The sequence below is a fragment of the Pseudochaenichthys georgianus genome, chromosome 13 (genome assembly GCF_902827115.2).
Source record: "Pseudochaenichthys georgianus chromosome 13, fPseGeo1.2, whole genome shotgun sequence".
Lineage (NCBI taxonomy): Eukaryota > Metazoa > Chordata > Actinopteri > Perciformes > Channichthyidae > Pseudochaenichthys > Pseudochaenichthys georgianus.
Genome location: NC_047515.1, coordinates 34,413,695 through 34,440,490, shown reverse-complemented (window position 1 = coordinate 34,440,490; position 26,796 = coordinate 34,413,695). Strand labels below are relative to the sequence as shown.

At 37.4% G+C, this 26,796-nt stretch overlaps 4 protein-coding genes across 4 annotated transcripts; 2 read left to right on the top strand and 2 right to left on the bottom strand.

The window, feature by feature from the left end:
- Positions 1-2,952: 2,952 nt before the first annotated feature.
- On the bottom strand, positions 2,953-4,293 carry LOC117457778 (lymphocyte antigen 6D). The gene is made up of 3 exons (XM_034098004.1): positions 4,208-4,293; positions 3,600-3,698; positions 2,953-3,458 (listed from the first exon to the last, which is right to left on the bottom strand). Exons 1-3 carry the CDS (start codon positions 4,254-4,256, stop codon positions 3,370-3,372), a joined length of 237 nt encoding a protein of 78 aa, XP_033953895.1. The 5' UTR covers positions 4,257-4,293; the 3' UTR covers positions 2,953-3,369.
- A 1,791-nt stretch (positions 4,294-6,084) lies between these two features.
- LOC117457047 (P2X purinoceptor 5-like) lies at positions 6,085-17,857 on the bottom strand. The gene is given in 11 exon segments (XM_034096916.1): positions 6,085-6,192; positions 6,290-6,355; positions 6,521-6,614; positions 7,199-7,329; positions 7,787-7,928; positions 8,041-8,121; positions 8,232-8,328; positions 8,579-8,654; positions 15,339-15,410; positions 16,636-16,786; positions 17,721-17,857. Coding segments are annotated over 11 exon segments (1,155 nt in total).
- Positions 17,858-19,921: 2,064 nt separating this feature from the next.
- LOC117457641 (uncharacterized) lies at positions 19,922-23,919 on the top strand. The gene is made up of 11 exons (XM_034097825.2): positions 19,922-20,031; positions 20,748-21,095; positions 21,230-21,325; positions 21,448-21,489; positions 22,153-22,209; positions 22,334-22,360; positions 22,472-22,654; positions 23,205-23,252; positions 23,329-23,391; positions 23,498-23,524; positions 23,608-23,919. The coding sequence occupies exons 1-11, from the start codon at positions 19,971-19,973 to the stop codon at positions 23,664-23,666; spliced, it is 1,011 nt and encodes a 336-aa protein (XP_033953716.1). The 5' UTR covers positions 19,922-19,970; the 3' UTR covers positions 23,667-23,919.
- Positions 23,920-24,173: 254 nt separating this feature from the next.
- LOC117457764 (zona pellucida sperm-binding protein 4-like) lies at positions 24,174-26,786 on the top strand. Its single transcript, XM_034097992.1, has 10 exons — positions 24,174-24,620; positions 24,714-24,835; positions 24,914-25,013; positions 25,097-25,314; positions 25,402-25,490; positions 25,569-25,702; positions 25,928-26,117; positions 26,213-26,348; positions 26,433-26,490; positions 26,616-26,786. Exons 1-10 carry the CDS (start codon positions 24,416-24,418, stop codon positions 26,702-26,704), a joined length of 1,341 nt encoding a protein of 446 aa, XP_033953883.1. The 5' UTR covers positions 24,174-24,415; the 3' UTR covers positions 26,705-26,786.
- Positions 26,787-26,796: the final 10 nt, after the last annotated feature.

Genomic DNA, 26,796 nt, shown 5'->3' with positions numbered 1-26,796 from the left:
CTAGCATTGTGAACGCATCAACTACTACACAAACTATGGCATTGAAGTACAAACATATAGGCATATTAGGTCATTATAGTCATATCAGTTCATACGTGGTGAATCCAAAGAAAATGTAACAACATTAGATTAGAAAAGCGTTTCTACATTTTCACATATAGAGTTGTGCAGAAAAGAGCAACTTAATATCAGAAGGATATTTATAATGATTAACCAATAAGTGGGTTAATGATCTGACTACAAATAAGAATAGTAGGAGTTTAAATAGTTACATGTCACTGTTCTCTAACTTATTCAGAGGCTGATATAACAACATTGTACTTGTTTTCCCAAACCTAATGACTTACCCAGCATGCCATGATCAACAGATTTATAATGTACTGGTTGCATTTCAATCACATGGCAACACTTCCCTTTCCCTCAGCCTCTCACACACAGCTTGTCAAGTAGACACAGAAATGAAAAGTGTGTCTCTTACCAGCGAGAAGCAGAAAAGGTTCATGTTGGCTGCGAGGTGTCCTGTGCGTGTCGGAGCGTCTGATGGAGTTGGAACAGCGAGCTGAGTGACGGCCAGAGAGAGACACAACAGCTCAGCGTGAGCCCGCTCTCCTGCTGTTTTCTCAGATTAATACCACAGTGAAATCCCTCCACTAATCCAATAGATGGACCACCATTACCCTACCAGCTAAAGCAGGGCTCACTCTTGACAACAGGCCCTCCATTGGTGGAGCAACAGAGTGGGTCTTTGTTTTGAATCTTTATTTTTTTAAGCGGGGAAGCTTTGTGCAGCTGACATGCTCTTTTTTTGGATCCTAAACCTCCTGTATAGCAATGGAAGAATCGTTATATCATTTACCCAAGTATCAAAACTAATGTGAAAAAAACTAAATATAAAATCACAAATAACAGTCCTCCAATCAAAATCTTAATATATGATAGTATTATCAGCCAAAACCCAGCAAAAATGAATGTATAAATACATGTATATGACATTTGTAGTTGTTAATACTGCTGCATCAATGTGTTTCACTGTTGCATGATTTGCTTCTCTGGTATCCAGTCGGTCCCGTTGGCAGGAGGGGTTGGCCTTCAGAGAGGACTAATGGGGTGAAAAAAGACAAAAGAAACACATATAATACGTTCGGATACAAAAACACACCTTCTTTATGATTTTATTGGATTTGTTTCCTATTTTATAACATGCATTGTTCAAAACAGTTGTGTTCTACTAATGATTGAAATATTAGCAGGGTTATTTTGACGAGGAGATTCTTAAAGGCATTATCTATTATCTCAGTATAAAGAAGAAGCACGTGATTTAGAAACTCCGTAGTAACAACAAAGCTTCAAACTGTCCAACTGGAGCAGTGCCAAAAATGTTGCAAGAAATGTCTCAAGGAACATGATTGGAGCTCTACACATGTCCTTTAAGAAAAACAAAGACACTTAGCATGAGGCATGATGCTAATTCTCACACGCTCAGCAGCACAGCTCTTCCTGTGTGGGCAGCAGATGAGATGTAGTATTTCCCTCATGCTCTCAATGTGGCTTTCTGCACACTGACTTCTTCAGAAGTTTCAATAATTCCTCTAAATCATGGAAAGTTGTAAACATTTTTGTTTTGGGGTGATTCCCCCAAATTTGGTTCAAAAACATAAAGATGATTCCATTAACGTCCTCTGTGTGCATCTGTGTTTATTTGGGACATGTACCACATGTGTGTATTTATGGGTAACACGTTAAGTGTAAAAGGTTGTGATCTACTGATCCACCAATCATCCACCTCTGCCATCTGAGCTGCTCTAATGTAAAGGAGGAACAGCCGGAGAGATGAACACTTATGACCTATATTTTACAGAGTTGTTTGCCTGATATCGAGAGGCCCATGAGGTTGGGAGGTATTTTGAATCCATGCCATTAAATCGTTCAACGTCTTTGTGTTTTTGGGTGAACAGGAAATGCGTTTAAGAAGGAGATTAAGTGGAGTATCGCCTAATAAATAAACAAACTAGCATTATCAAAGGGTAACGTTCCTCTTTAATTAGTAAGCCAAGCTTTAAGATGCTTTCTTTGTAGTTATTATTACTATTCCTGGCCTCATGTTGAACCATATATTTGTCGATGAAACACGCTCCGCAATGCTTTGATGGGCATGAGTCCAGCACCGTGCATGTGAATGTTCTCTGAGTGAATGCATGCTGCCAGGCGAGATTCACACACTGAACAGGAAGTGAGACAACAACTTTTGTGAATAAGTTTGATTTGTTTCTTTAAAGATAATGAATGTGCCTGGCTCAGGGGTGAAAAAGGTGAGGATCATCAGATGATAATGTTCGTATACTCATCACATTTCTGTTACCATATAAGTGCCTTTATTTGATCAATGTCTGTTTGTTTGGTTAAATGCCAATCTGTCTCTTTGTTTTTTCAGTTTCGTTGTTATTGGTTTTGGGTTATTCTCATTAGCTCACATAAATGCACACAAACTAGACCAGAACACCTCTCTTTCTGGAAGGCTATGTGGAGATGTTAGACAGAATTAATTGGCTTACTATAATGTATTACCCAGTTTAATTTCATGAAAAAATTAGACAATTGGCCGTATAGCGACAGTACGCAAGAGTAAAGACATAGTGTTTGAAAATAAGTCTTAATACAACATGTTGGTTGCATTGTCTTCCCTATAAAACATTTGCACACCAGATTCTTTAAAATATTTAAATTGCATGATTCTCAAAGGCTCCATGTTTACATCAGCAGTCTTCTATTGCTGCTACGTTTCACATTACGTCCCACAATTAAATCATGAGGAAGTCAGCACATGTGAGCTACACTGTTTTTAAACCCATGTCAACCTCACGGGGACACATTTGCTGGGTATAATTGGTTTAACCTTGTACATCAGAACAATAGGCCTCTGTCTAACCTGTAACAAAAGACAGCTGAAACAAATCAGATCAATTAAAAGCTTTATTTTATTTCCATTACATGTTTTGAAACAGCCAACTTCACATTACAGCCGACACAGGCAGCGACCCACGTAGCACTGACCCACTAACTGACATCAGGAAGGATTAAGTGTGTGCGTGGCTGTGTGTCTGTGTGTGTTTTGTGTGTGTGCGTGTGTGTGTGCCCTTTCCCCATCACTAGATCTTTGAAGATAAAACATGGCTGTGAACCAGTGCAGTTTTGGCTGTGAAATGAAGAGTGAGACTAAATCATTAATCATAATTTCAAGATTGAATTGAAAGTAAAAGCAGGATAGGAGTGTCAGATTGACAACTCATTTTCTATCAGATTCAGGTAATTATTTGTTCTCGTATTATTTTAATTCATTTGGAAGAGGAAGTGAGCACTTGTAGGGAGGCCTCAGGGTCCGCAAAGGTCTTCAGAGCAGCAGGTAATGAAGTCATCATCATCTCCGCAAAGGTCCTCACAAGTTCGACGAAGTTCTTCTCCTGTCGACAAAAAAAAACAATGTACAATGAGTTTACAATCTGTGTGACATTGTACCAGATAAAAATGGCTTCTCTAAAAATGCCAAACAAACATAATAAAACATACACATTAGATATAAAGTACAGAACGAGCTTAAGTACCGTGCTCCATGGTCTTGCAGTACTGAGAGGATGCCGGGCAAACTGTCTCCGCCTTACAGTTCACGTCTCCTTCGCAGGTGAAGCATGTGAGTGAGAGCACTGACGGGAAAAGACAAAAGCAATTAGAATGACTTGCTACAATAGTATGACGTTTTAAAGACAACATCAATGTTAAGTTAGTGGTAGTACTGCATAGCCTTTCACACGATAACACGCGGTATAATGTACGTCGGCACTCAGGTAATTCAAGATTCAAGGCTTTTATTGTCATTCGTACTGTAGCTACAGTTTAGTTATGTCGATGAACATCTTAGGTCCCAAGCTCCTCCAACAGTGCAACACAATAAAACTGATAAAATAGTGCAAGTACAATAAAATAGAAGTAGTGCCATAAGAGTCAAGTGATACATAAGTTACAAACAGGTGAATGTTACAAATGATGTATCACTTGTATATAGACTCTTATGGCACTAATATAATGGCATTAGGTAATGCATCAGTGATCAAATCAAATGCTTCCATTATAGATTAAATGTTTTTACTTCATATTTGATATTTTCTTTAAAAATACGATGCTTTAATATAATTATAATTGGAATATGGCTCACCTTGAGCGGTAGACAGCAGGAGCACCAGCGTTAACAGCAGGACCTTCATGTTGCCAGGTAGTATGCGGACAAACCTCTTGCACTCGCACCTTTATACTGCCATTCCACATACCAGTCTTTTATTTATTTGGGCACTTCCTTGTAAATTGTGTTCCTTTCCTGTAAATGGGTTTTCATTTCAGCTCCATTGTCTCCAGGGAAAGGTGAAACCAAAAAAAACAAATAGGTATTTGTTTACCAGGTATGTTATTTCTGGTGGACAAGGTGTAGCAGGAAGATCAGCCCCCCACTTATTTTATTGAAAATGCTGTTTATAAACTTTGAATCTCTGAAATGAGCTTTATGTCTGACTTGTGAACAGAATGTGAGTTTTTACATTGTATCAAATTAAACTAGACGATGTCATATATTTCAGCAAAGCAGCCTTTACTGTCCATTCTGTAAAAGCATCAGACCTTATTTTGTCCTGCATTTTATTGAACAACAGTTCAATTACAGTGATTTGTATTATTTCTAAAGGATTGGAAGTGGACAATTGTAATCTATCAATCTATTCAAACCAAACAGCCTGTGGGGTGTGGCTGCAAAAACAGAAAATCTAAAATAACTCCTAAGTACTTCCAGTCCACCTGTGCTAGGAGCTAAATGCTAATGACAACATGTCAACTGACACCAAATTAAAAGAGAACATGGTGATAAATGGCAGGCACAAGATTTAATTAACTTTAAACATTCCAGGTAAAGGAGTTCATACTGAGTTGGAAACAAGAGAGTTGTATTAATCGCTACTTGTTTAAAGCTCTGATGCTGTAGGGTGAAGACAACAATATCCTCACATGAGTATATTTTTGCTTTAAAGTTGTTGTACTATTTTTTTTATTCAAAGCTCGAATGTGGGATGTATAATTAAAATGAAAAAAAACTGCATTCACACATTGTATGGTGTTGACGTGGTTCTGAGGCTGCTACTGAAGCTGTCCTGTAGTAACATCTGTAGGCAACAATGGTGTAGTGCAAGTGTGTGTGCGTGTGCGTGTGTGTGTGTGTGTGTGTGTGTGTGTGTGTGTGTGTGTGTGTGTGTGTGTGTGTGTGTGTGTGTGTGTGTGTGTGTGTGTGTGTGTGTGTGTGTGTGTGTGCGTGTGCGTGTGCGTGTGTGTGCGTGCGTAACACGTTTAGTTTGTTACTGACGTCACTGATCTACAACTCAAAAACAAGATGGAAGAGGAAAACTGGCAATTCATTTATGAGGTCATTTTCCTTCACGTTAATTATTGATCTTTGCAAATCAAGCAGTAACATGCATAGCTTGAATACTGTAACTTCATTCTAGTCGTTTTGACTTAACCTGTTATAAAGTTGTGATTTTGTTTTGTTTTTGCAATTTCAAATATGTAAAAATATGTTTTTAAAAATTAAAAAATAAAGTAGCAACTGATAACTAATGACTTCAGACTCATATTTTGTTGCCTTTTCTTATTGGAGCTTCACATACTATTAAACTGCTCTAAATGTCATTTTTTACATGACATGTTTTCTATGTATTGTTTTACACTATAACCAACAATTACAAAATCACCTCGTGTTAAAAAGTAAAACATGTCAGTTTCTCCTGTACTGTGGCAGCATTTCTGTCTTTCGCTGTTGATGTCTTTATTCTGTGGAACACATACCTGTTAAACTACATAGTATGCACACTATTAACAAAACCAATTACAATTTGCTTTTTGAGATAAGCCATGTTTCATAATGTGTCATTTAACGGTATTTTAAAAATAAATTCATTTTAAACCAGATATTATCAATCAAATGCTTCGTCTTTGCACTAGTGAAGGTTCTTATCTTTACAGTATGATATGCACTGTGATGCCTCATAGATCTCAACACATGTGTTGCTTTTCCTACTTTGGTCCTTCAAATTTCCTTTCTCGATAAGAGTTGCTCTTCTTCATCAGGTAGAGGAGGACCATGTCACAGAAGAAAGCTCCCTGTGAAATTAAGTTTTACTGAGTTACCGTCACAACTGGCAAAATCTAAAATCCTGTGCAGTTCTTTTCAAAGCAAATGATTATTGATGGTACTTACAGCTCCCATTAAAGCCAGTCCCGAACCCACGTTGATGGCTGTTGGGATAATGCTGAACATCCCCGCCTATGAAAAGCAGAGGAAATACAAGTTATGTAGAATGAGAAAGTGGAAAATTACCAATATAAAAGGTTATAACTGTTGTTTATTTATCAAGAGAACCTGCATCATCATGCTTTGGCAGAGCAGAGCAGTATTTCATGTATTCATCCTAAAAAGAAATGCATTTACCTTTCCGTGGACCATAATGTTAAATCTGACACCGTAGACTTTGAATAGAGATCGATAGCTCTCACCGGCAGCATTTTTGAAATAACGAGTGTGTCTGTTGAGGAACAAATGGGAAATTATAGAGGCATGAGAATTACAAAAAAACAAGACGCAATTAAGACATTCATTGAATTACATTACATTTCATTTAGCTGACGCTTTTATCCAAAGCGACTTACAATAAGTGCATTCGACCAAGAAGATACAAACTTGAAGAAAACAGAATCATATAAGTACATCAGGTTTCATAGAGCCAAAACATTTCAAGTGCTACTCAACTGGCTATAGATAAGCCAGGCCTTTGTTAGTATACGAGTGCTTAGTTAGTATATAAGTGCTTAGTTAGTATACGAGTGCTTAGTTAGTATATAAGTGCTTTGTTAGTATATAAGTGCTTTGTTAGTATATAAGTGCTTAGTTAGTATATAAGTGCTTAGTTAGTATCTCAGTGCGTTTTTAGTTTTTTTTATTGCTCGAAGTGGAGTCGAAAGAGATGAGTTTTCAGTCTGCGCCAGTAGTATTTGAATAAGTTCCTTACAAATGTGTATTTGAATTGTAAATACATTACATAGTTGAATACAATTGTAAATATTTGTCTTTGCAACATACTGTAGAAACACAGTCTGCAGTGACTCTGACCTGAAGTTAAATCCTGTTGAGATTGAGTTGTTGGAGACGTCCAGACGTGTGAAATGGTAATGTGGATTACAGTTAGAGTAGCCTTTGTCAAGGTCACAGTCCCACTCTATCAAAATGCCAATGGAGCCACCCTGGGAAACACAATACCAAACAACTGTGTTAACTAATCATAGTAAACAAATGGAAAATGGTGGGTCTTAAGGGGGAAAAGGGGGTAAAGGGGGGAGCAGTTCCCCTTTTAATATTAAGCCTTGACCCCTCTCCCTAATTATGTACAACTTTTTTTATTAAAGGCATTTGTGTGTCTGTGTGAGTGCCTTTTTTGGAGATGTGTGGAGTTTGAAGGGGGCGGCAGAGGGGAGGACATTGCCTGACATGTTGTGATGTTGAGATTTACACTTTGTTTTTTACACTTACAGTACACTCATTCTGTAATGTTTTTTTGAATTAGGGAGGTTTTAGGTAAGGTTTTACATGTTGGGGAATTGTTGACCCTTAAAGTGTATCAGCTTAAACAGAAGTCCTGCAGATATTTCATTAAAAAGAAGGTTTCAGACAATCAAAAATAAATAAAAGTTCAATACTAACAAATGTGGCCATGTCCTGGAAGTTGTATCCAGCTCTCCTGGTGATGTCCCCCAGGCGAAAGATGGGGCAGTAAGGGTAGAGCTGCTCATCAAATCTGCATTTTTTCAAAAAGGAGTCGTCACTCGTTTCGAGGACGTTGGACCTTATAGTTGAAAAACACACACAGTTATACAGTGAGAATATAAATGTGAACTGCTTCTGTGACACTAGCAGTACAAGGAGTGTTACACACAGAGGGATAGATATTGACCTACTTTGAAAATTGGAATTTGGGAAATAAGATGAAATTCTTGATGTAGATGGTGAAGTTTTCAGCGTTTAACAGCAGAGGTTTACTGTAAAAAAACAAACAAAACAAGCTAATGCCTTGAGGATTTTGTTGAACCAATTTACAGTACATCAAATATTTATATACAATTGCAAGAGTTTCTCTGTGATTGCTTACCGCGGTTTGAATTTTCTTTCAATGGGACACCAGCCGTATATTTCACAGGTACCAGTGGAGTTTTCATCTTTTCTTAAGCATCGTCCACTCTTAATTCCTTGAGAAAAACAGAAATTCCCAAAGCTTATCACATATGAAAAGACACTGTAATATTGAACTTACATAATCAGTTCAAAAGAGATAAAAAAACAATCACAAAGGCTTGAAAGACACTTATCCTAACCTAATTTGGTTTACCATCATAAATGTTGAACTCATTTTCATTTGAGTCAAAACATAGTGACAAGAGAATTTATATTTAACCCATCATTCAAAATGGAGCTAAGCCGACAATGTTACTTTCTTACCGTTACCAGCTATTACCATCTTCTCCTCTTCACAGTCCTCGTCGTCTCTGCAGTGACCATCCAGCACTTTTGGGCTCTGAGAACAAAAGACACAGTAATACATTTTTAGGAATTTTCCCGATCCTCCCGTGTTTATGCAGTAATATTGCCTGGTTTTCCTTTGACCTAGTCTCATTAAGACCCTGCCTGAGGCCCCACGCAAAGTTATATGATGTGGCGCGGCGAAACCGTGCCGCGTCACACTAATTGCGCCGCATAAGCAGAGTTGGGTGTAACGCGTTACTGTAATAATATTACTTTTGTCGGTAACGGAGTAGTGTAACGCGCTACTTTTATAATTCAGTAATCACACTACAGTTACTAACATTGCCCCGACACGTGTTACTTCGTTACTTTCTAAAATCAGTCATAATCAAACCTCAACAAACACCTGCAAAGAACACATGCTAAGGTGAAGCTAACGCACAGCTATTTGTTGTTTGTTTATATCACGTGGTCTGTTCTTCTTCTCTGTTTTCCGGTTGTTGCCTGTTTTGAATGACGAATACACACTACCGCCCATGTCTATGCTACCGCCGCCTGATGGTAAGGTGAGTTATTTCCACTCACGCATGCGCAGTTCGTACGTGCTCGGCTGAAGTCTGGCTCCAGTGCAACACATGGCCAACACGCAGGAGAACACGTCGACGCAACAGCGTGAGCAGAGATAGACTGCGCAAAATATACAGATAGCAGGAGACAGAGGACAGCCACGGTCAGATAGCAGGAGACAGAGGACAGCCATGGTCAGATAGGAAAACATTCAGGAGCTATCTGGATCAGTCTTATGCGACAATGGAAACTGAACTAAAGAGAACATTTGAAACTTTAGCAGTCTGCATGATCTGCCTGCAGGGAGGGGCGGGCCGGCCCTGCGAGTAAAGTAACGAGTAAAGTAACGAGTAAAGTAACGACTTTATGTAGAGAGTAACGAAGTAGTGTAATATATTACTTTTTTAAAGTAATATATTACTTTTTTTTAGTAACGACCCCTTCTCTGCGCATAAGCGCATACAGTAGGTGCGCCGCATCATCGGCTCAGTTGAGGCCCCCTCCGCAAAGTCAGGCCCCAAGCAGTCTGCTTGATCGGCCTGTAGGGAGGGACGGCCCTGTCAGTAGGCCTTACCTCTTTGAATGCCTCACACACCCACCTGCTTCCCATTGCCTCCTTAACCTCGCAGCTAAATGGTCTTCTGCATTATAAAACGTGCAACAGCATGTATTCCTGATCCTTCCTCTCTGACCATGGGCGTCGCAGCCATTATATGAGGGTGGGACAAGTCCCCCCCAATTTTTCAAATGATTAGTTTAGACCCCCCCACTTTTACCATGTGGAAAGTCCGTGAATCGGTCTATCCACTCCCCGCACTTTGTAGAGCGCTGTGTCAGTGATTCACTATCAAATCCATTCCACTTGCTTATTGAGAGAATGCCCAAATCAATGAAACTCCGTACCATGTTTTCACTGCTACTTTGTACCAAGGCAGATTCTCACAAAGCGCGCCCATGGTCAAGGAGTGTTGTTGACAGCTCAGATCTGTTGTATGAAGCGATGCCGGTAGCAGAGGTAAGGCGCACACACACCAAGTGTTCAGGAAATGGTTAATACAGCAAAAATCAAAGCTGACGATCTCTTGGTTTGATATGTTTTCTCCCCCAGACAACATGGACATAAGAAAAAAAAAATTCAAAGAAGAAGAAAGTAAGTCATCAGCTGGTAGCAGTTAATCAGTTAACAGTGATGGCAGCGACGGCGGCAAAAGCGTCTCACTTCTGGAGAGGAGTTTTGTCTTTATTTCATGATAGAGAGATACACATATTGAATAGTTTGGATGAGAAAAGGCATCGAAATGCCAGGTTACTAGTATTTATCATGTAAACAGGGAACATGAATAACCCGATCTCTCTGTGCTCATGTAAACACCATATCCCCAATATTATCATAACCGGGATAATACTCATAAACGGCTTACTGATGTCCATTTAGAGACGCAGCAGTCAGTGTGTTTTACTGGAGCCTCAGTTCGATGAGAGATTATTTTCTGAGTTCTTTAACTTCGGTACTCTCTCTCAAAATGGTAATGTGAATTATGTTTTAATTATACTCCTTATCATTGAGAAGTTTTTTGTGTGTGTTTATGTTTTACTGAGTGCTTATAGGCAATTTCCATCCCAGTATTCAGTTAACTATTTATTTTCTGTGCACATTACATAGATAGCTAATATTCTACTGCTTGGGACTTTGAGTCTTCAAAATGTCCAATGTCACAGACTGGGACTTACTTTAGAGTCAGTTGTATTTACATTCAGTATGACTTGTTATGATTCAATGTGAGAGAGTATACTGCTCAATAAATAATGATCACTCACCACCTCTCTTGACATCTAGGCGCTTGAGAGTGAGTCAGAGGCAGAACACAGGGACAGTGGAGAGAGGTCCGTTGCTGAGGTGAGTGATGCAAGGGAAATGACAGTTTAGAGTAAATTGTGATGTGGACTCTCATCCAAGAATTTTAAGGAAATCAGTGGGGATATTGAACAGGAAGCATTTCAGTCAAGGGGCATCATATGACCAATATAGACAGAAGAGCAACATTTAAGTCAATGATACCATTCCTAGGTGAACTTAACATCTGTATGGAGTCAGATCAGTCTCAATGTTAATAAATGCTCACAGAAGGATTCACAAATGTTTTTTGCGATGTATATATAAATGACTCTCCACAACAATATCTCTCAATGCACTCACACATATTTATTGTTGGATATAAATGTACAAAAAATGGACATTTAAACTGCTTTTTATTAATTCAAAGACGGCTCTGAATTAATAATCAAATATGTTTCCTTTCTTTACTACTGGATGAAATTACAAAATGTACCCATCATTTTCCTCATGCTAGTATAGCCACATAAAAGTATCAAACCACCATCTACTGTTTTGTTTTTTTCGTGGGGGGGGGGGGGGGGGATATCAAAAACTACATTCTTACTAGTAATAATGTTTATTTCTGATGTCAAAAATATAATTATAACTAGTTAGAATGTGAATTCTTGATATCAGAAATGTGATTTTAACTAGTGAGAATTGCATCGTTTTTCTCATTCATTTCAATGGGAGTGGGAATTTGAACTAGTTCAAATGCCGATTTCTGATATCAGTAATTCAATTTGAACTAGTTCAAAATCCTTTTTTGATATCAGGAATTGAATTGTTACTAGTTATAATTCAATTTGGATTTATAACTAGTAACAATTGAATTCCTGATATCAAAAAAGGATTTTGAACTAGTTCAAATTGTATTTCTGATGTCAACAATTGGCATTTCGACTAGTTCAAATTGAATTCTTGATATCAGAAATTGGTATTTTTCCTAGTACAAATTTAATTGTAACTAGTAACAAATGAATGAGTTCAAATTGTATTTCTGATATCAACAATTGAATTACTGATATCAGAAATTGGCATTTGAACTATAGTTCAAATTCCAACTCCCATTGAAATGAATGAGAAAAACGATGTAAATCTCACTAGTTAAAATCACATTTGTGATATCAGAAATGCACATTACAACTAGTTACAATTTAATTTGTGATATCAAGAATTTGCATTCTAACTAGTAAGAGATATTTTTTGATATCCTCCAGAAATGAATACAAGCTAAATCGGCTTGCCATAGTTATTGCCTGTTCTTTCTCAGGTGTTACAAAAAGGGCTACACAAACAATGAACTACGGAAGCCCATTTCAGCCAAGAAAATGTAAATATAGATGAATGAAATAAATAAAAAATACTAAAACATTATGCCTTCTTCATCGACTTGAATATGACTTACTAATTGTTATATGAAACCATACTTTTTATTTACCATGTTATACTTTTCCCTTTTAATCATTTAAATGAGGTTCCCTCACACCTTTGACATACAATGGTGAGTTAGCGGACATTGTGCCTTTCCTGTAAGGGCTACCTTACATATCATATTTTGGCTGTTGCTTTTAGAAAATCTATTGGGAAACATTGTGAAATTATACATTTTATGAAAAATCCCAACATTCAAAGATGATGTGACCATACACTGGTGACACAACAAGGTTAGCTTACTTTGAAACAGTAGGGTCCCGTGGAGTAAGGGTAAGCAGTTTAATCGCAACACCATTAAGATGAAAGTAAAAAATGTACCTCGGGTTTGTTTATGGACAAATATGGACACTTCTCATAACCAGGGCCACCCCTCCCTACAGGCCAATCACGCAGGCTGCATGGGGCCCCGCCTTGCGCAGGGGGCCCCGCCCAGAGGGCCTCAGCTGCTGTGTGCAGTTCTCCGCTCAGTTCTCCGCCCCCCCGCGAGAGTGAGAGGTGACAAGGGGAGCAGTCTGTAACCTGACACCGTTGCAATGAATCGACATCTGACCAATCACGGCTTTGATACGGCCACTAGTGCAGGTGAAGAGATGTCGGTGAAAAGACAGTTTCAGTCCGGCGCAAGCAAGAGGGGAAAAAAACAAAACATGAAGAAACTAGAGCATCACTCGAAGGTGGGTTATTGTATGAGTCAAATGTACAACTTGCAAATATTGTATAAGTCAAATTGCCAATTGCCATATTAAAACATCAGCTGCAATTCACGACATGAAGAAGACAGTCTCTGCATAGAATATAGGCTAATGGAGATGCAGTTATTTCCAGCATTCTTTATTTAACATTCATTGAAGTATGTTATGCCTTTTATCTACTAATGTACAGGAGGAAGAGTGATACACTGTCTGTCTAGTTGACTTACATAACAGTTAAAGTTTACAGCTTAAAAAACATGGAGCATTTTTCCCCCTCTTATTCATTTTTATGTCAATTTGCACATTTCATGGTGATGCTCAGCCTCTCCCCTTAACTCCTAACAGTCATCATCATGTCAACCACAACACAGAGAAATACTTATAGAAATGTGTGTGTAGTTGTTGGTACATTGCTGACAGAACTAGAATACAGATTTAAGAAATATCAGTTTTTGAGCATGTTTTGTCTTGACTATATTACAACTATATTATAATAAAAATAATATAGTATTTATATTATTGAATTGATTATTATTATTATTATTATTATTATTATTATTATTATTATTATTATTAGTAGTAGTAGAAGTAGTTTATTTGCATTAATTATATTGTAATCTTGTTGAGGCTAGTATTTGGCAGGAAATGCAGACGTATTCACCTGTAAACGCATACTGAACGACATACATGCACATTTACCATTTACCTCACTGTATAAAAAAGTAACTGTGTTGATAATAATAATAATAAACAGGAATTATATTTGCAAAGTAGCCTACTTTGTTTCCAAAAAAAATGTTTTCACTCCTGTCGGTTGGGGGGGCCTCATCTCACAATGTCGCTTGGTGCCCCAAGTTGGCCAGGGGCGGCCCTGCTCATAACAGATGTGAACCTCTTGTTTAAGTGAGTTTTGACTGCCTGGCAGAACATAATGAATGATGGTCCCTGCTTGAGTGTGGCAGCCTTTCAGATGGGCACTGCGATTGGTGAGAGCCGAAATGTTTACAAGAGCAGTGTTTTATGGCTGTGTGCCACTTTCTTCCTGGATGTTGCAGTGACACAAGAGACCAAAAAAGACTGAGTTTACATACCGGACACATTCTGTAAATGTGCAGCCAAAGATAGTGCTGAGAGAGAGGATGAACAGAATAATTGGCACACTATTGATGAATTGACATTGTGTAACTGTGTTCTTCATCCTGATTTGTGGAGCTTTCGGTAAAGCTAATTTGCTCAAGAAGCCATTAATCGTGAGAGAAAACAAGCGTATTTCTATGTTTCATTGAAACAAAATGATAGGGCAGAGAGAAGATTGAGTTTGTGTAATTTCTTCCCTAAACTCGGTCACTCATGGTGGCCCTCTGTAACTTTGAATCATGGCTGTTTGGAATAGTTTCCAGATTATCAGCACTCAAACAGTGCAAAGTAAATAAACTTTTCTTTAAAATAAACACAGTTAGTGTCAGACAGTTTGAAACTACAGGCTGAGCAGTGTCTTCTCCACAGTCTAAACAGCACATTATGCTCTGTGGCTAATACTAAAACAACTTCAATTCCTAATGTTGAAATGTCTCAAAATTCGATGCCATGTATCCCGGTGCAATAAAGACAACGGCCATCACAATAGATAAAATACATGAACACGTGTGTGAAAATGAAACTAAACACATGTAGGAACAATTTGCTCACTTAAATATCACTAAACAAGATAGTTTCATTAATAATGGATGAAAGTTCAAGGTTATCATCTTGTTTGTTTAAAATGTCAGGTGGCACATACTTTGATACTCTTGCAGTAACCTTAAATTAATAATTTAAAAATTATATTTCACGCAAAAATCAAATAAAGAATCTCAAATGCCTCACACACTCTAGAGTGAACATTCACCTGGTTATAAACACTAATATTGGCTGATATATATCTTTACGTTATCTGCAATTTGATATCTTTTACTTTTTTAAATGAGAAAGATAATTTTTGACAGAAAACAGCTTTGAATTGGTGAGTCAAAATGGATGTTAAATCCAGTTCCACATTACATGATACGTTGCTGTTACGACTGGCATTGTTGTCAAATGTGAGGATAACAAAAAATATATGTATTTCTTATTTTTGACAGCTCCTATTGTAATCACTGAAAGTACCTGTGTTCTGTTTCCTTACCTCAGCGCAGTAACCCAGCTTCTGGTTTGGCGTCTCTAAGAAATTGGTGACAACAAACAGAACCGCTTCACCCTGTAGAGAAAACACTGTGAATTTGTCTTTATGTTTACATCACAAATATGTGCATTTGGATCAATAGTACACCAACAAATTATTTAAAAATGGTAATTGGCTATTTTTTATGTAAAACTGGTTAAAAATCTCTTATTTAGCTTCTTAAATATTTCGTGTTCTTTAATCCTCTTCGACACTAAACTCAATGTCTTTATATTGTTCACAAAACAAGATCATTGTTGATGTAATCCTTTGCATTGACAAACACCTATATCCTATGTCCCCACTTGTTGCCATTGTAGACAAAACAACAAGTTGATAAAGAAATCGACAGACTAATCAAACATAAAGGTCTCCATTAGTGATACACTTTACATTGTTGGCCCATTATGCTTATGGAGCTGCACCTGCATGCTTCATCCATAAATTCAAGCAGACATAACTAAGCATGTATCAAAAATGAAAAACATTCTGTATTAACTTCCCTATGTAGTTAGCATGTGTGTGTCTTTCACCCAGTGTTGATGTGTGGTGCTCTGGGTTAAAGGTCCCCCATTATAATATTTTTCATCAATATATTATAGGTCTCAGATATATACAAAACATGTCTCTGAAGTGTTTGTCTCCAAATACCAAACAGATCATTGCAGCATTACCCATAATCCCCTCTGTTTCAGCCCTGTTTCCAAAGTGCTGATTCTCTGTCTGTTACTTTAGATGAAAATAAGGAGCCCCTCCCCACGCCCCTCTGAGAGAGATTTGGTTACAAAGAACACAATGGTGCTCTAGGAGGAGATTCAGGTGATAAGGTGTGTGTGTGTGTGTGTGTGTGTGTGTGTGTGTGTGTGTGTGTGTGTGTGTGTGTGTGTGTGTGTGTGTGTGTGTGTGTGTGTGTGTGTGTGTGTGTGTGTGTGTGTGTGTGTGTGTGTGTGTGTGTGTGTGTGTGTGTGTGTGTGTGTGTGTGTGTGTGTGTGTGTGTGTGTGTGTGTGTGTGTGTGGTGGGGGGGGGGGGGGGTTCTCTTGGTTGATTATTGGCTAATGGTTACACAAGCCAAAAAAACGCTATGACATCATAAAGTGGCCAAAATCTGATCAGCTCGTTTTTATATAAATGGATCAGAACAAAAAGAGAGAGAATCTTTTTTCCTGAAACTTTCAGAATCTCTTTACACAGAGGGGACACATGCTTATGTATAAAAGTGCATTATAGATTTGGCATAATAGGTGACCTTAAAAGCTTCACCTGTGGTGGGATGACGTAGTCCTCCGGCCCCCACACCAGCCGACCAGACTCCGAGGTGTTAGTCACCGAAACTCCTTTCAGTTTAGTAACCACAGAGCTCTGGATGGCAGTGTCTGTTTCCTGGTAGCCTTTCTTGCTTACAAATACCCAGCTGTGAGTGAGAGGAAAGATGTATAAGCTGAAATGTATGTTTAAAGCGTCCTTTTGACATTTTGATTTTCACATTGTTCATCTTAAACATTACGTTTAACACAGATTTGTCGTTCCTTTTGTGATGAATTTCCATTTGAATTTAGTGGAACATTTACGTGGTATATCTAATCACGGAATATTATTTTTATTTAAGACTACAAGCTTTTACATTTGATTACATTTCATTTAGCAAACACTTTAATGCAAAGAGACTTACAATAAGTGCAATAAAGATACATACTCAGAAAAACAGGTATATGCGCTTTGAGTAAGCTCTGCTATAATACCTTTGGGTAACTATACCTTTAGGTTGTACTCTTATGGACTATTTTATGAATGAATGACTGACAGCTTTTTATAATAAAGCACTTGTGACTGAAAAAGTTAGTTTTATCTATGCTTACAGCTTTTAAATGTATGGGTTTTGCTACAGGGCGCGGAACAAGCCACAAAGGTACACTGAACACTTTTAAAATGTAAAAAATACCCTGTTCTGTCACTTGGCCTCACAGCACTGACTGAAGCACATCATCTCTATAAAACACTTCTGTAAACTTAACAAAGTTTTGGTATATTGGTCATTTAATGTGTGATTGTTTTTGTATTATTTGACTTTAACTTTAACTATATATTTATTTGTTGTTCCTTTATTTTATTTTCACTATATCTGTAAAGCGTCTTTGAGCACCTGTAAAAGCGCTAACAAAATAAATCTATTATTATTATTATTATTTATGCTAAATATTTATCCTACAGTTTGATAATAGTAAACATAAACCCCTGTATTAATACTATGATTTACCTTCTCATGGTTAACAAGGCAGTTGTATTCTTATAGTAATTTCTAACTTGTGCAATGAGGTTATAAAACTGTAAAAGTTGAACTGACTTACCCTATAATGTAGCCAATGATAGATAACTGAATAAGTCGGTACAAAACTCCAACCTTTTTATTTTTGGCAATAATGTATTTTTCCGTTTTATAATCGAATAAGGAGAGGAAGCGTCCTTTGAAGAAGCTCCCGGCCATCCTGCTGCTGTAACTCTGCGGATACTCGGATGTCAGAGGATAAAAATGCAGTGGCACGTTTACACCGAACATCACCAGCGTCAAGTCAGCATCAACAGGCAACTTACCCGGCTGGGACCTTCTAAATAAAACTGGATTTCTTACCAATGAGGTCAAAAAGAGACACCCGGTATTATCTTGAAGACATCATGGTGGTTTGAAGATTCTAATTTGAATTGATGGAAAGGACTACTATAAGATTGTTTTTTAATTAAAACCAAAAGTCTACAAGCATACTGCCATTAGGCTTGACTTTTGAATGGTAGAAGGGGCCGTTTTAGTGGTTTGATTTTAGGGGCACCATTTAAAGAGCAATGTGAGGTCCTCATCCTTTTTGCTTTAGTAAGCAGTGAGCAACAACTTTTTGGCACATCTGTTTTCAGTTTATATCGACATATACCCAAATTAGAAGCTATAGTGTCTCTTAATTTGATGCTTGATATGAAAGTAGATTTCTGGATTTCTTAAAAAGGAATATGCAATCCAGAAACGACTAAGCTTTATTGCACAAAAATAAGCTTTCTTAGATATTACTGACATGTGCAAATGATGCGTCATTGTAACAAAGAGAGTGACTGCCTTTGATAGGCCGCAAAAGTAGCATGCATGGGTGCTAGTTCAAGCAAAATGTGGCTCAAAATTAAATATGAGATCTGTAGATATTTTGCTGGACTATGTTTCAGTGTAAGGAAGTCACCTCTGTTGGTGGTGCTCTTTGTTAAGCAGGTTTCTCAATACTCTAATTTCAGCGCGCCATGTTGAAGGTCATAATAACAGCACATTTACATTACTAAAAAGAGTATCGAGAAACCTCTATAGAATATGATAAAGAGGTAAGATGGTTTCTGTTCGTATAGCGGAAGTCATCTGTGGCCTCCTTCCTTTCCATGGTCACAAAATGTGTAGGCCGAACACGTGAACAAGAGGTGTTACACAGTAGTTTCCTGAGTAAAACCACAAATCATCATGCAGGCGCACTGATGAAAGAGAGGAGGCTACTCATTTATTGTCATACTGATATTCTGTACACACTGTGAAGACCACTGAGACAAATGTAACATTTGTGATATTGGGCTATATAAATAAACATTGATTGATTGATTGATTGATTGATTGATTGATTGATTGATTGATTGATTGATTGATTGATTGATTGATTTACATCTGAGTCGGCTTTTTGATACTTCAGGTGGTCAAGTCCGATCTAATTTCAGATAAATAGCAGTATGATCTTTTAAAAAGGAATAAAGCCGCCATGGTAGGTAACCTGTAACCTATATATTTTTCTTTTGAAATGTATTGAGTCGTTATCACAAATAGACGGACACACACAGTAATAATACTAATAATCGTAATCATAATTACAATACAGCTTTATTTGTGTAGCACTTATCATACAAGTGTAGCTCAAAGTGCTTTAACAACACGGCACAAATGATAACAAAGAACAAGAAAGTCACTTCAGGTCAAACGTCAAAACTTTTTTGCACACATGCAGCATAAAAACATTATATGACAATTCAAGCATCACAAAAAGGTAAAAAAGGTAAGATAATAAAAAAGTACAAAATGAATAAATACAATTAAATACATTAAAAAAACTAAAATAATAACGACAAATTTAGTGTGAAGCAGTAAAACTCAACAGTTTTTGCAATTATATTTATTGAACATTAAATGTAGGTATAAATATGCTTCTTCTACTTTCACGGGCTTTGTGATAAACCTTTCCATTGGCCTTCACACCAAGGCCAAGCATCTACAGTACAGGAAGTGGTCTGGTGGAGGCATTTATATCAAGTTGTTATTACTCATATTCATCTATCATTGTGCCAAGAGAACAATACTTCTTGATTTGAATATATTGTTTGACATGATGCACTTAGATCTTAAGAAAAGAGAAACATTGTGACATTGTGACAAACAGTTAGTCTGTCGTTCATGTGAAACGGAAAGACATCAAAGTGCCTCTGCAGATGAACTGTAATGGTCTTGTGGTTTTGTCCCATGATGCTTAGAGGGGTTTGCATTGAGCACAACTACAGCGCTGCTCACACTGTGAGAGATTCTGACGATGGATACTGACGGGTGGATGTTCCTTTTAGCGCTTCACTTTATTTGTGTGACTTCAAATGGTGAGTCCTCTTGTGAAATTAAATAATTAAAATACCGCGTTTTTGACATTATTTAATCAATCAATTTATTCTTTCAAACTTGGGCTTGGTTATTTAAATTGTAATACCAAATCTGTTGACTTCAAGATAAGACATGACTACAATGTTATTAATATATTTAAATATATGTCATAATAATTCAATAATGATAAATTACTACATACATATTTTTTCTTCTTCAATGTTAAATGTTTTATTAATATATTTGTCTGATTAATCTTCATTTCCCCCCTAGGTAAAATTATAATTATTAAGTTGGTATTTTTTGTCTAAATAATCTTCTCCTTTTTTTAGTTTCAATGTTATACGTTTCTTTTTTGGGCATTTTAAAAACAGTAAAAGATAATAAAAGAAACATTAAAAGAAAAAATACATGAATAAAAAGTACATGAATAAAAAGTTACAGTGCGGTTTAAGATATGAATAGTTCACACAGAAGTTCCACTTTACTGATGAACACAACGGCTCAGTTTCAATTAAAAGCAGCGACAAAAAGATAAGTCTGGATTTAAAAGTAGTAAGAGTTGTAGCGGACCTGCAGGTTTCTGGGAGTTTGTTCCAGATATTTGGAGCATAATAACTGAACGCTGCTAAGGAGGAAGAGTAACTGCTGTTGGGTATTTATTTATGAGATATGTGGCTTAAACCTTTTCTTGTATTTCTTTCGTCCCGCTCAGACGAGCCGTACAATAAGACGTCTTGTGTGAAGGATCCAGATGTGTGTGAGATGCACACACTCGGCACTCAGCTTGGCTCCTCTGTGCTTCTCCCATGCAACTTTAAACCAAGTAACGTCACCAGGGTGTCATGGACCCAAACTCCCGATCTGCACCTGCTGCAGCTCACGTCTGCAGGTCGCATCGTGTTCCTGAACCCCAGGTCTGGTCGTGTGAAGGCCTTTCCAAACCAGGGCCAAGAGGGGAACTTCTCCATCAGCATCAATGAGCTAAACAACTCAGACCTGGGGTGTTATGTCTGTACACGAGGAGATGACTGTCTTCAAGTGGAGTTGGTTGCTGAACATGGTAAGGTAATTCCTATGTTAAGATCATGTTTTTTCCTTTCCATGGTCACAAACGTTGTGAGCCGGAGAGGGCGAGTGTGTGAGTGACAGTTTCCTGTGAAGTACAGCATTGTGAAACCACATGTTGTCGTGCAGGTGCTCAAAGCGTGAACATGATGCTACTGATTTACATTAGTGCTGGTGTGGCTGCTTTCATACTGATGAGCATCGGTGGCTACTGCTGCATGAAGTGTGAGTACTGCCCCAGTCAGACTTTTAGTCCAAACAGTTCATTGAATAAGAAGTGCTTTGCTTGTTCAATGGGTTTATGGATGAATGATGGTTGATTCAAATAAAAACTTTTTTAATTTCAGTCTGCTGTAAAAACACAGCTTCGTACAACCCTGAAGGTGCAGGTAAGAAACCATTTTAACAATTTACCGTTTAAGTTAGAAAGGCCTATTGTAAAATGTTGCCCAATACACAGTTGCAGTCAAAAATAAAGGCAGATACTCTAACATAAAATACATGAATATAGTACAGCCAGGCAAGGCATCTTAAATTAAAATACATGTGTTGTGAAAACTTGCATCTGTTATTTAAGACAAAATGTCCACAGCAGAGCACCCTGGCAAAAGACAGGGTTAAATAGCATTGTAGAAAAATAAACAGTTACCACCTGTCCTTCAAAAGATTAGTTAGTTCGGGGAAAACATTTTATTGTTTCAGGTCAAGAAGATTGATACCATCACCATGTCATGAAATGTTGTTGAGAGGTTCTAAGAAAGTCAAAAAATCCCCCGTCTGAGAGAAAAATCCCTCAAACGTGTTTGCGGGAGCATAATCTCATAGGTTGAGAAAAGATCATCGTCTCATATACATGGAGATTTTAGGTTACTACAAATTTTCATTTCATTTCAAACTTTTATTTAGACAAATAGGTCCCTTGAGATCATGGATCTCTTTTACAAGGGAGACCTGCAATGGATGGACAGTTATGGGTTCAATGTTTTGGATAGAGGAGACTGGACAGACTTTTCTAGGTTTTTGACCTTTGACCTTATAATGTCCCCCTGCAGGTGTCAGTCCTTCACAAGAGGAAACAGGCAGAGTGCCAGGCAGCCAACAGCAGGGAGGTAATCAAACAAAGTCATTTATGTTAAGACATGTGATAAAGAAAATAAAGAAAGTAATATATATGTGGTTTTTTTCTTGACAAGTAACTGTCCTGTACACTGTGTGTGTGTCATTTCCCTACAGGTGCACACAATCCTAATCTTGTTTATGGTGAGTACACACTGCTCTATTTCTTCACTTTTTTCATGGATTTTTAAAAGATAATGTCTTTGTTATCACACCTAAAAAAAATCATCATTGTATTATATTTTCAAATGCCAGAAAATGAGGACCAAGGCCCATTCAACCAGCAGGAGGAACCCGGAGATTATTGCAACACAGTTTCAGGAGCGATGCCTCATCCCGACCTGACTCTGCACCCTGACAGCAGCAGTGGGATTTATCCAAACCTCAACCCGTTCCAGAGGACGGAGAGTCAGAGGACTAAACTGAGATTTCATAGAGGTGCTTAACATCCAGCACAATTACTACTGTTTGTATAACTGGTGACAAGTGATGGAAGAAGTACCCAGATTATATTATTAAGTCAAAATAATGATACTGCAGTCTGAAAAAACTCCATAAGTACAAGTCACTTTAGGTATCAAAAATACAATTATTTGTTATGCAGAATGGTTCTTTTGAAACGTTTTATATTAATATAGATCATTAAAGTATTTTGTTTTGATCTGCAACAGATACATGTGAATCTAGAGCAAAGTCTGCATATGTTGTATACTGCTGAGTAGATTGTTAGTTAACATATTTTATTTATGTAAAAATGTACCAGTATCTACAAGTGTCAAACAAATGTAGCGCGGTAAAAAGTATTTGTTTCCCACTTTAGAGGTAGTAGTAGATAAAAGTAGAAAATGTTAATACTCAAGTAAAGTACAAGTACCTCACATTTTTCAGAACAGTACTTGAACAAATGTACTTACATGCATTCAACCATGCTAATGGTCAATTGTATATTGACAAACTAAAGTAAATCAGTCTCCTGTCACCTCTCCAGATCTCTTCAACAGATTACGGCAAGCAAGTGTCAAGCGCCCTTATTACGGTAATATAAGTATGTTTTATTAAATCACATAATTTCAATGTTTTCAGGAATTTCACCTGTTCATTTCATTACACAGTTAACCAAGATGAAATGAGGCAACAACAAGCCAGTTCAACTCTGGAGGAGAAGCGTCGCAGAGGTATTTAGATTACATTTAATATTAATTTGAGTGTGAGTGTGAGAAATAAAAGTTGAATGCACACAATGTAATCCGTTTGATTGTTTGTTATTGTGTTTGGCTGCAGGTTTGGGGAAGAAGAAAGCCAAAGAAAGTGAGTGCTGATCTGTTGGCATGTTCAGGATGAAATAATATCTGCTCAACTTCTCTCCAACTTCTCCATTGTTTCCCTGTCAGATGCTGAATTCAAAAACCCGATATACAACAGGAACGTAGACCAGCTCAAACACCTATAGAGAATTAAAGAGAGTTTAAACAGCTGCTGAGATATTAGCAGTATCAACATCCTTTCCAATCATGGTTGTGTTTACTATTTTATCATACTATAACTTGATACATGTCTTGTTTACTGCATAATAGTACCATTTTTTTCCTGTACCTCTATAAGACAATGACACATTGTTGTTGGGTGATGTTTATCAAATAAAGTCCTAACATAAAATCTAGTAGTATTCGGTATGTTTGTTTAATAAGACAACCCAGTGTATGCAAAAGGTTTTAAATGCATTTGAAACAGTACTTTTGTACCATATAAATAAATTGCTTTTATGCACTCAGGTTGACTTGCAGAAAAAATGTAGCCTATTTTTAACCAAACCACACTGACACCTTCAGCCAGTTTAGAGGGGTTTTTCCTGCATAAATGTAAACTGAATCAGAATCAGTTTTATTGCAAAATAGGTTGCCACATACAAGGAATTGAAAACACAGTAATATTACAAACAATATACAATAAAAACTATTATGAAATGAATACATTTGTACAAAAAATAAAAAGGATGAAGTATGGTGCAGAATTGTGCTAAATAGTCACATCAATTTGCAAAGCTTCCAACTGCAGGAGAATACAGTGAGAAACTGCAGAAATGTCCCTGAAACGGGTTTTTTTAAGGTGGAGATTCAGTGAGTTGCTTTCACTCTCCTGAGAGCCGTGCCAATCACGCCAAATGAGAAGCAGCTGCTGCACCTGTCACACTTTGCAAAGATGTGGCTACACAGCACAAACTTCATTTTAGTCTCATTATCACTGCTAATTTTGAAATGTAAAACTCATGCTGCTACAAAGCTACCCCAAGCAGCAGTTTCTAACACTAACAGTAATCATACATCCATTTGCCACGATGGGTTCATGTCTGTTTACCTGTCAAAGATGCAATTTCCTGATCTCCGTTTCAATATTTATGTTCAAGGTGAGTCAGACATTTGCAAAATATGTATGGATCATGATACACAGCTTGTTACGAATTTACTATGCTTTTGATTTTGTCTAAATGTACACACAGATGAGCACAGCGGGTATTACCAAGCCATCTCTATAGCAAAACAGTGCCACTACTTCCTTGGAGAGGCTGACACCTTCATTGTCCTAACAGTTGCTCCAAATGGATGCTTTGTGAGAAGACAAGTAAGTTTACAAGTGTGTGTTTACTTTTAATGCTGATTTGTATTTTTCACATTCTAATCTTACCATTTTGTTCAATAGAAGTATGTCACAAGTCTGACTGTTGTCATCACAGCACTAGACAGAGGAAGAGTTGACATTGTCAAGTCAATACCTCTGATCTGTGAACGGAAAGTCAAAGGTAGTAATCCTAGCTTTAATTTAAATATAATGCCAACATGTTTAAGGAGTTAGATTATTATTAATTCTCACTGTTTTCTACAGAGGTGAGGAGAAATGATAAACCACTGGTGTCAACAAATACATTCTGCAACAAGGATGGGTTCAACATTACCATTCATCAAAATGCCACAGTCCCACCTCTGAACCTGGATGCTGTCTGGATCCCTTCTGGTCAAAGTGACAACTGTAAACCTACATTTAAATCCAAGGAAGCTGTCACATTCAGCTTTCCATTCACTGATTGTGGCACTCAGTCCAAGGTTAATTCAATTAAATAACCTCCCATCATCAGAGAAATCAGTGATATTCTACAGAACAAAAAGTATTGTATTCGCTGTGTCTTGCAGATATCCGAAGGGATTATGAACTACTGGGTCAACATTGAGGTGAAGCAACATCTGCATGAAGGCCCTATTCTCGGTGATACTCCTTCCCTGTAAGAAATTAAAAATAACCCACTTTTCCTGCTGTATGAGGGTAATGGCTATTCATTTACTTTTCAATTGTTTCGTAGTCATACTGTGCATTGCAGCTTTGCACTGGCACAAATCAGTCAGCTGGGTGTCGAGGTTAAGGGAGGAAAATCGGTGTACCCGTCCACACTGAGGAGTGAGGGAATAATGAGGACGGAAATGAGGTTTGCCAAAGGTTGGTCAAATTGTTGCTATACATTCCTGTTGTTTTTACTTTTGTTGTCTATCTCAAATGTATGTGTCTGTTTGTACATTTTTATCCAACACAAAGTCTTCAAAGTCCCATCAAAAAAGTGATAATGCACGACATGAAAATAAATGAACTGCTTTTACTTTGAATGGACAATTTCAGATTTGCTAAAGCCTTAGTTATTTGTTTTCAATCATCATTAATCTACAGATTCCAACTACAAGTATTTCCATTCCTCTCGAGACCCTCCTACAATGACTGAGCTTGGCAAGCCTGTGTATGTGGACGTTTTTGTTCTCAAACATGAAGACAAGGACTTGGTGCTCTTGCTTGAAGACTGCTGGGCAACACCAACTAAAAACCCATATGACCCACAAAGATGGAACCTGCTGGTTAAAGGGTGACTTCACAGACATATAGTTCAATATCCAAGAAGGCTCCGTATGTTAACATATTTGCCTGTACTGATCAACTGAATTCCCTTATCCAATCCAGATGTCCTTTCAGTGGTGATAGCCACCAAACTGGTGTGTTGCCAGTTGATCCAAAGGTGCTCAAATATCCCTCTCTTCATAAATGGTTTGTGGTCAAGATGTTCTCATTTGTGAAGCCACCAGCATTTGAAAACCTGGTATGTAAGACAAATTAAAAAAACAGATCAACAATAACATTTTTAGGCTTGGGGATGTATTTAAAATAGGATGTTTCCTTGCAGGTATATTTCCACTGTGACATAGAGATAAGTAAGGGACCAGATTACTTACAATCCTGCAGTAAGTGGATTTTCAGACTTTTTAACCTGTTATGATTCAGTCTATGTTGGTTTAGTGAATCACACACTTTGTTACATTGCATCTAACACTGCAAAAATATTTGTTTGTTGTTCCATGTCTTTCAGAAAGCCGTAAATTAAGACAAATCGCACCAGGACCAGAACAGAGCATTCTTTACAGCGTTGTCTCTGGTGGACCTCTTATTTATCTGTAAATAACCAGAAAAAAAACCCTGCTATTTAGAAATTTTAGAAATGTTCAAGCAAAAAATGATTTGTTGTTCAAAAATAAACCTCTTACAAACTA

Coding starts and splice junctions, on each gene's coding strand:
- LOC117457764 (XM_034097992.1), top strand. CDS start 24,416: ATGTGGCTACACAGCACAAACTTCATTTTAGTCTCATTATCACTGCTA. Junction 25,491..25,568: donor CTCGGTGATACTCCTTCCCT/GTAAGAAATTAA, acceptor ATTGTTTCGTAG/TCATACTGTGCATTGCAGCT. Junction 26,349..26,432: donor CACCAGCATTTGAAAACCTG/GTATGTAAGACA, acceptor GTTTCCTTGCAG/GTATATTTCCACTGTGACAT.
- LOC117457641 (XM_034097825.2), top strand. CDS start 19,971: ATGGATACTGACGGGTGGATGTTCCTTTTAGCGCTTCACTTTATTTGT. Junction 20,032..20,747: donor TATTTGTGTGACTTCAAATG/GTGAGTCCTCTT, acceptor CGTCCCGCTCAG/ACGAGCCGTACAATAAGACG. Junction 23,253..23,328: donor TGTCAAGCGCCCTTATTACG/GTAATATAAGTA, acceptor TTCATTACACAG/TTAACCAAGATGAAATGAGG.
- LOC117457778 (XM_034098004.1), bottom strand. CDS start 4,256: ATGAAGGTCCTGCTGTTAACGCTGGTGCTCCTGCTGTCTACCGCTCAA. Junction 3,699..4,207: donor CCTGCTGTCTACCGCTCAAG/GTGAGCCATATT, acceptor TTTTCCCGTCAG/TGCTCTCACTCACATGCTTC. Junction 3,459..3,599: donor CTGCAAGACCATGGAGCACG/GTACTTAAGCTC, acceptor TTTTGTCGACAG/GAGAAGAACTTCGTCGAACT.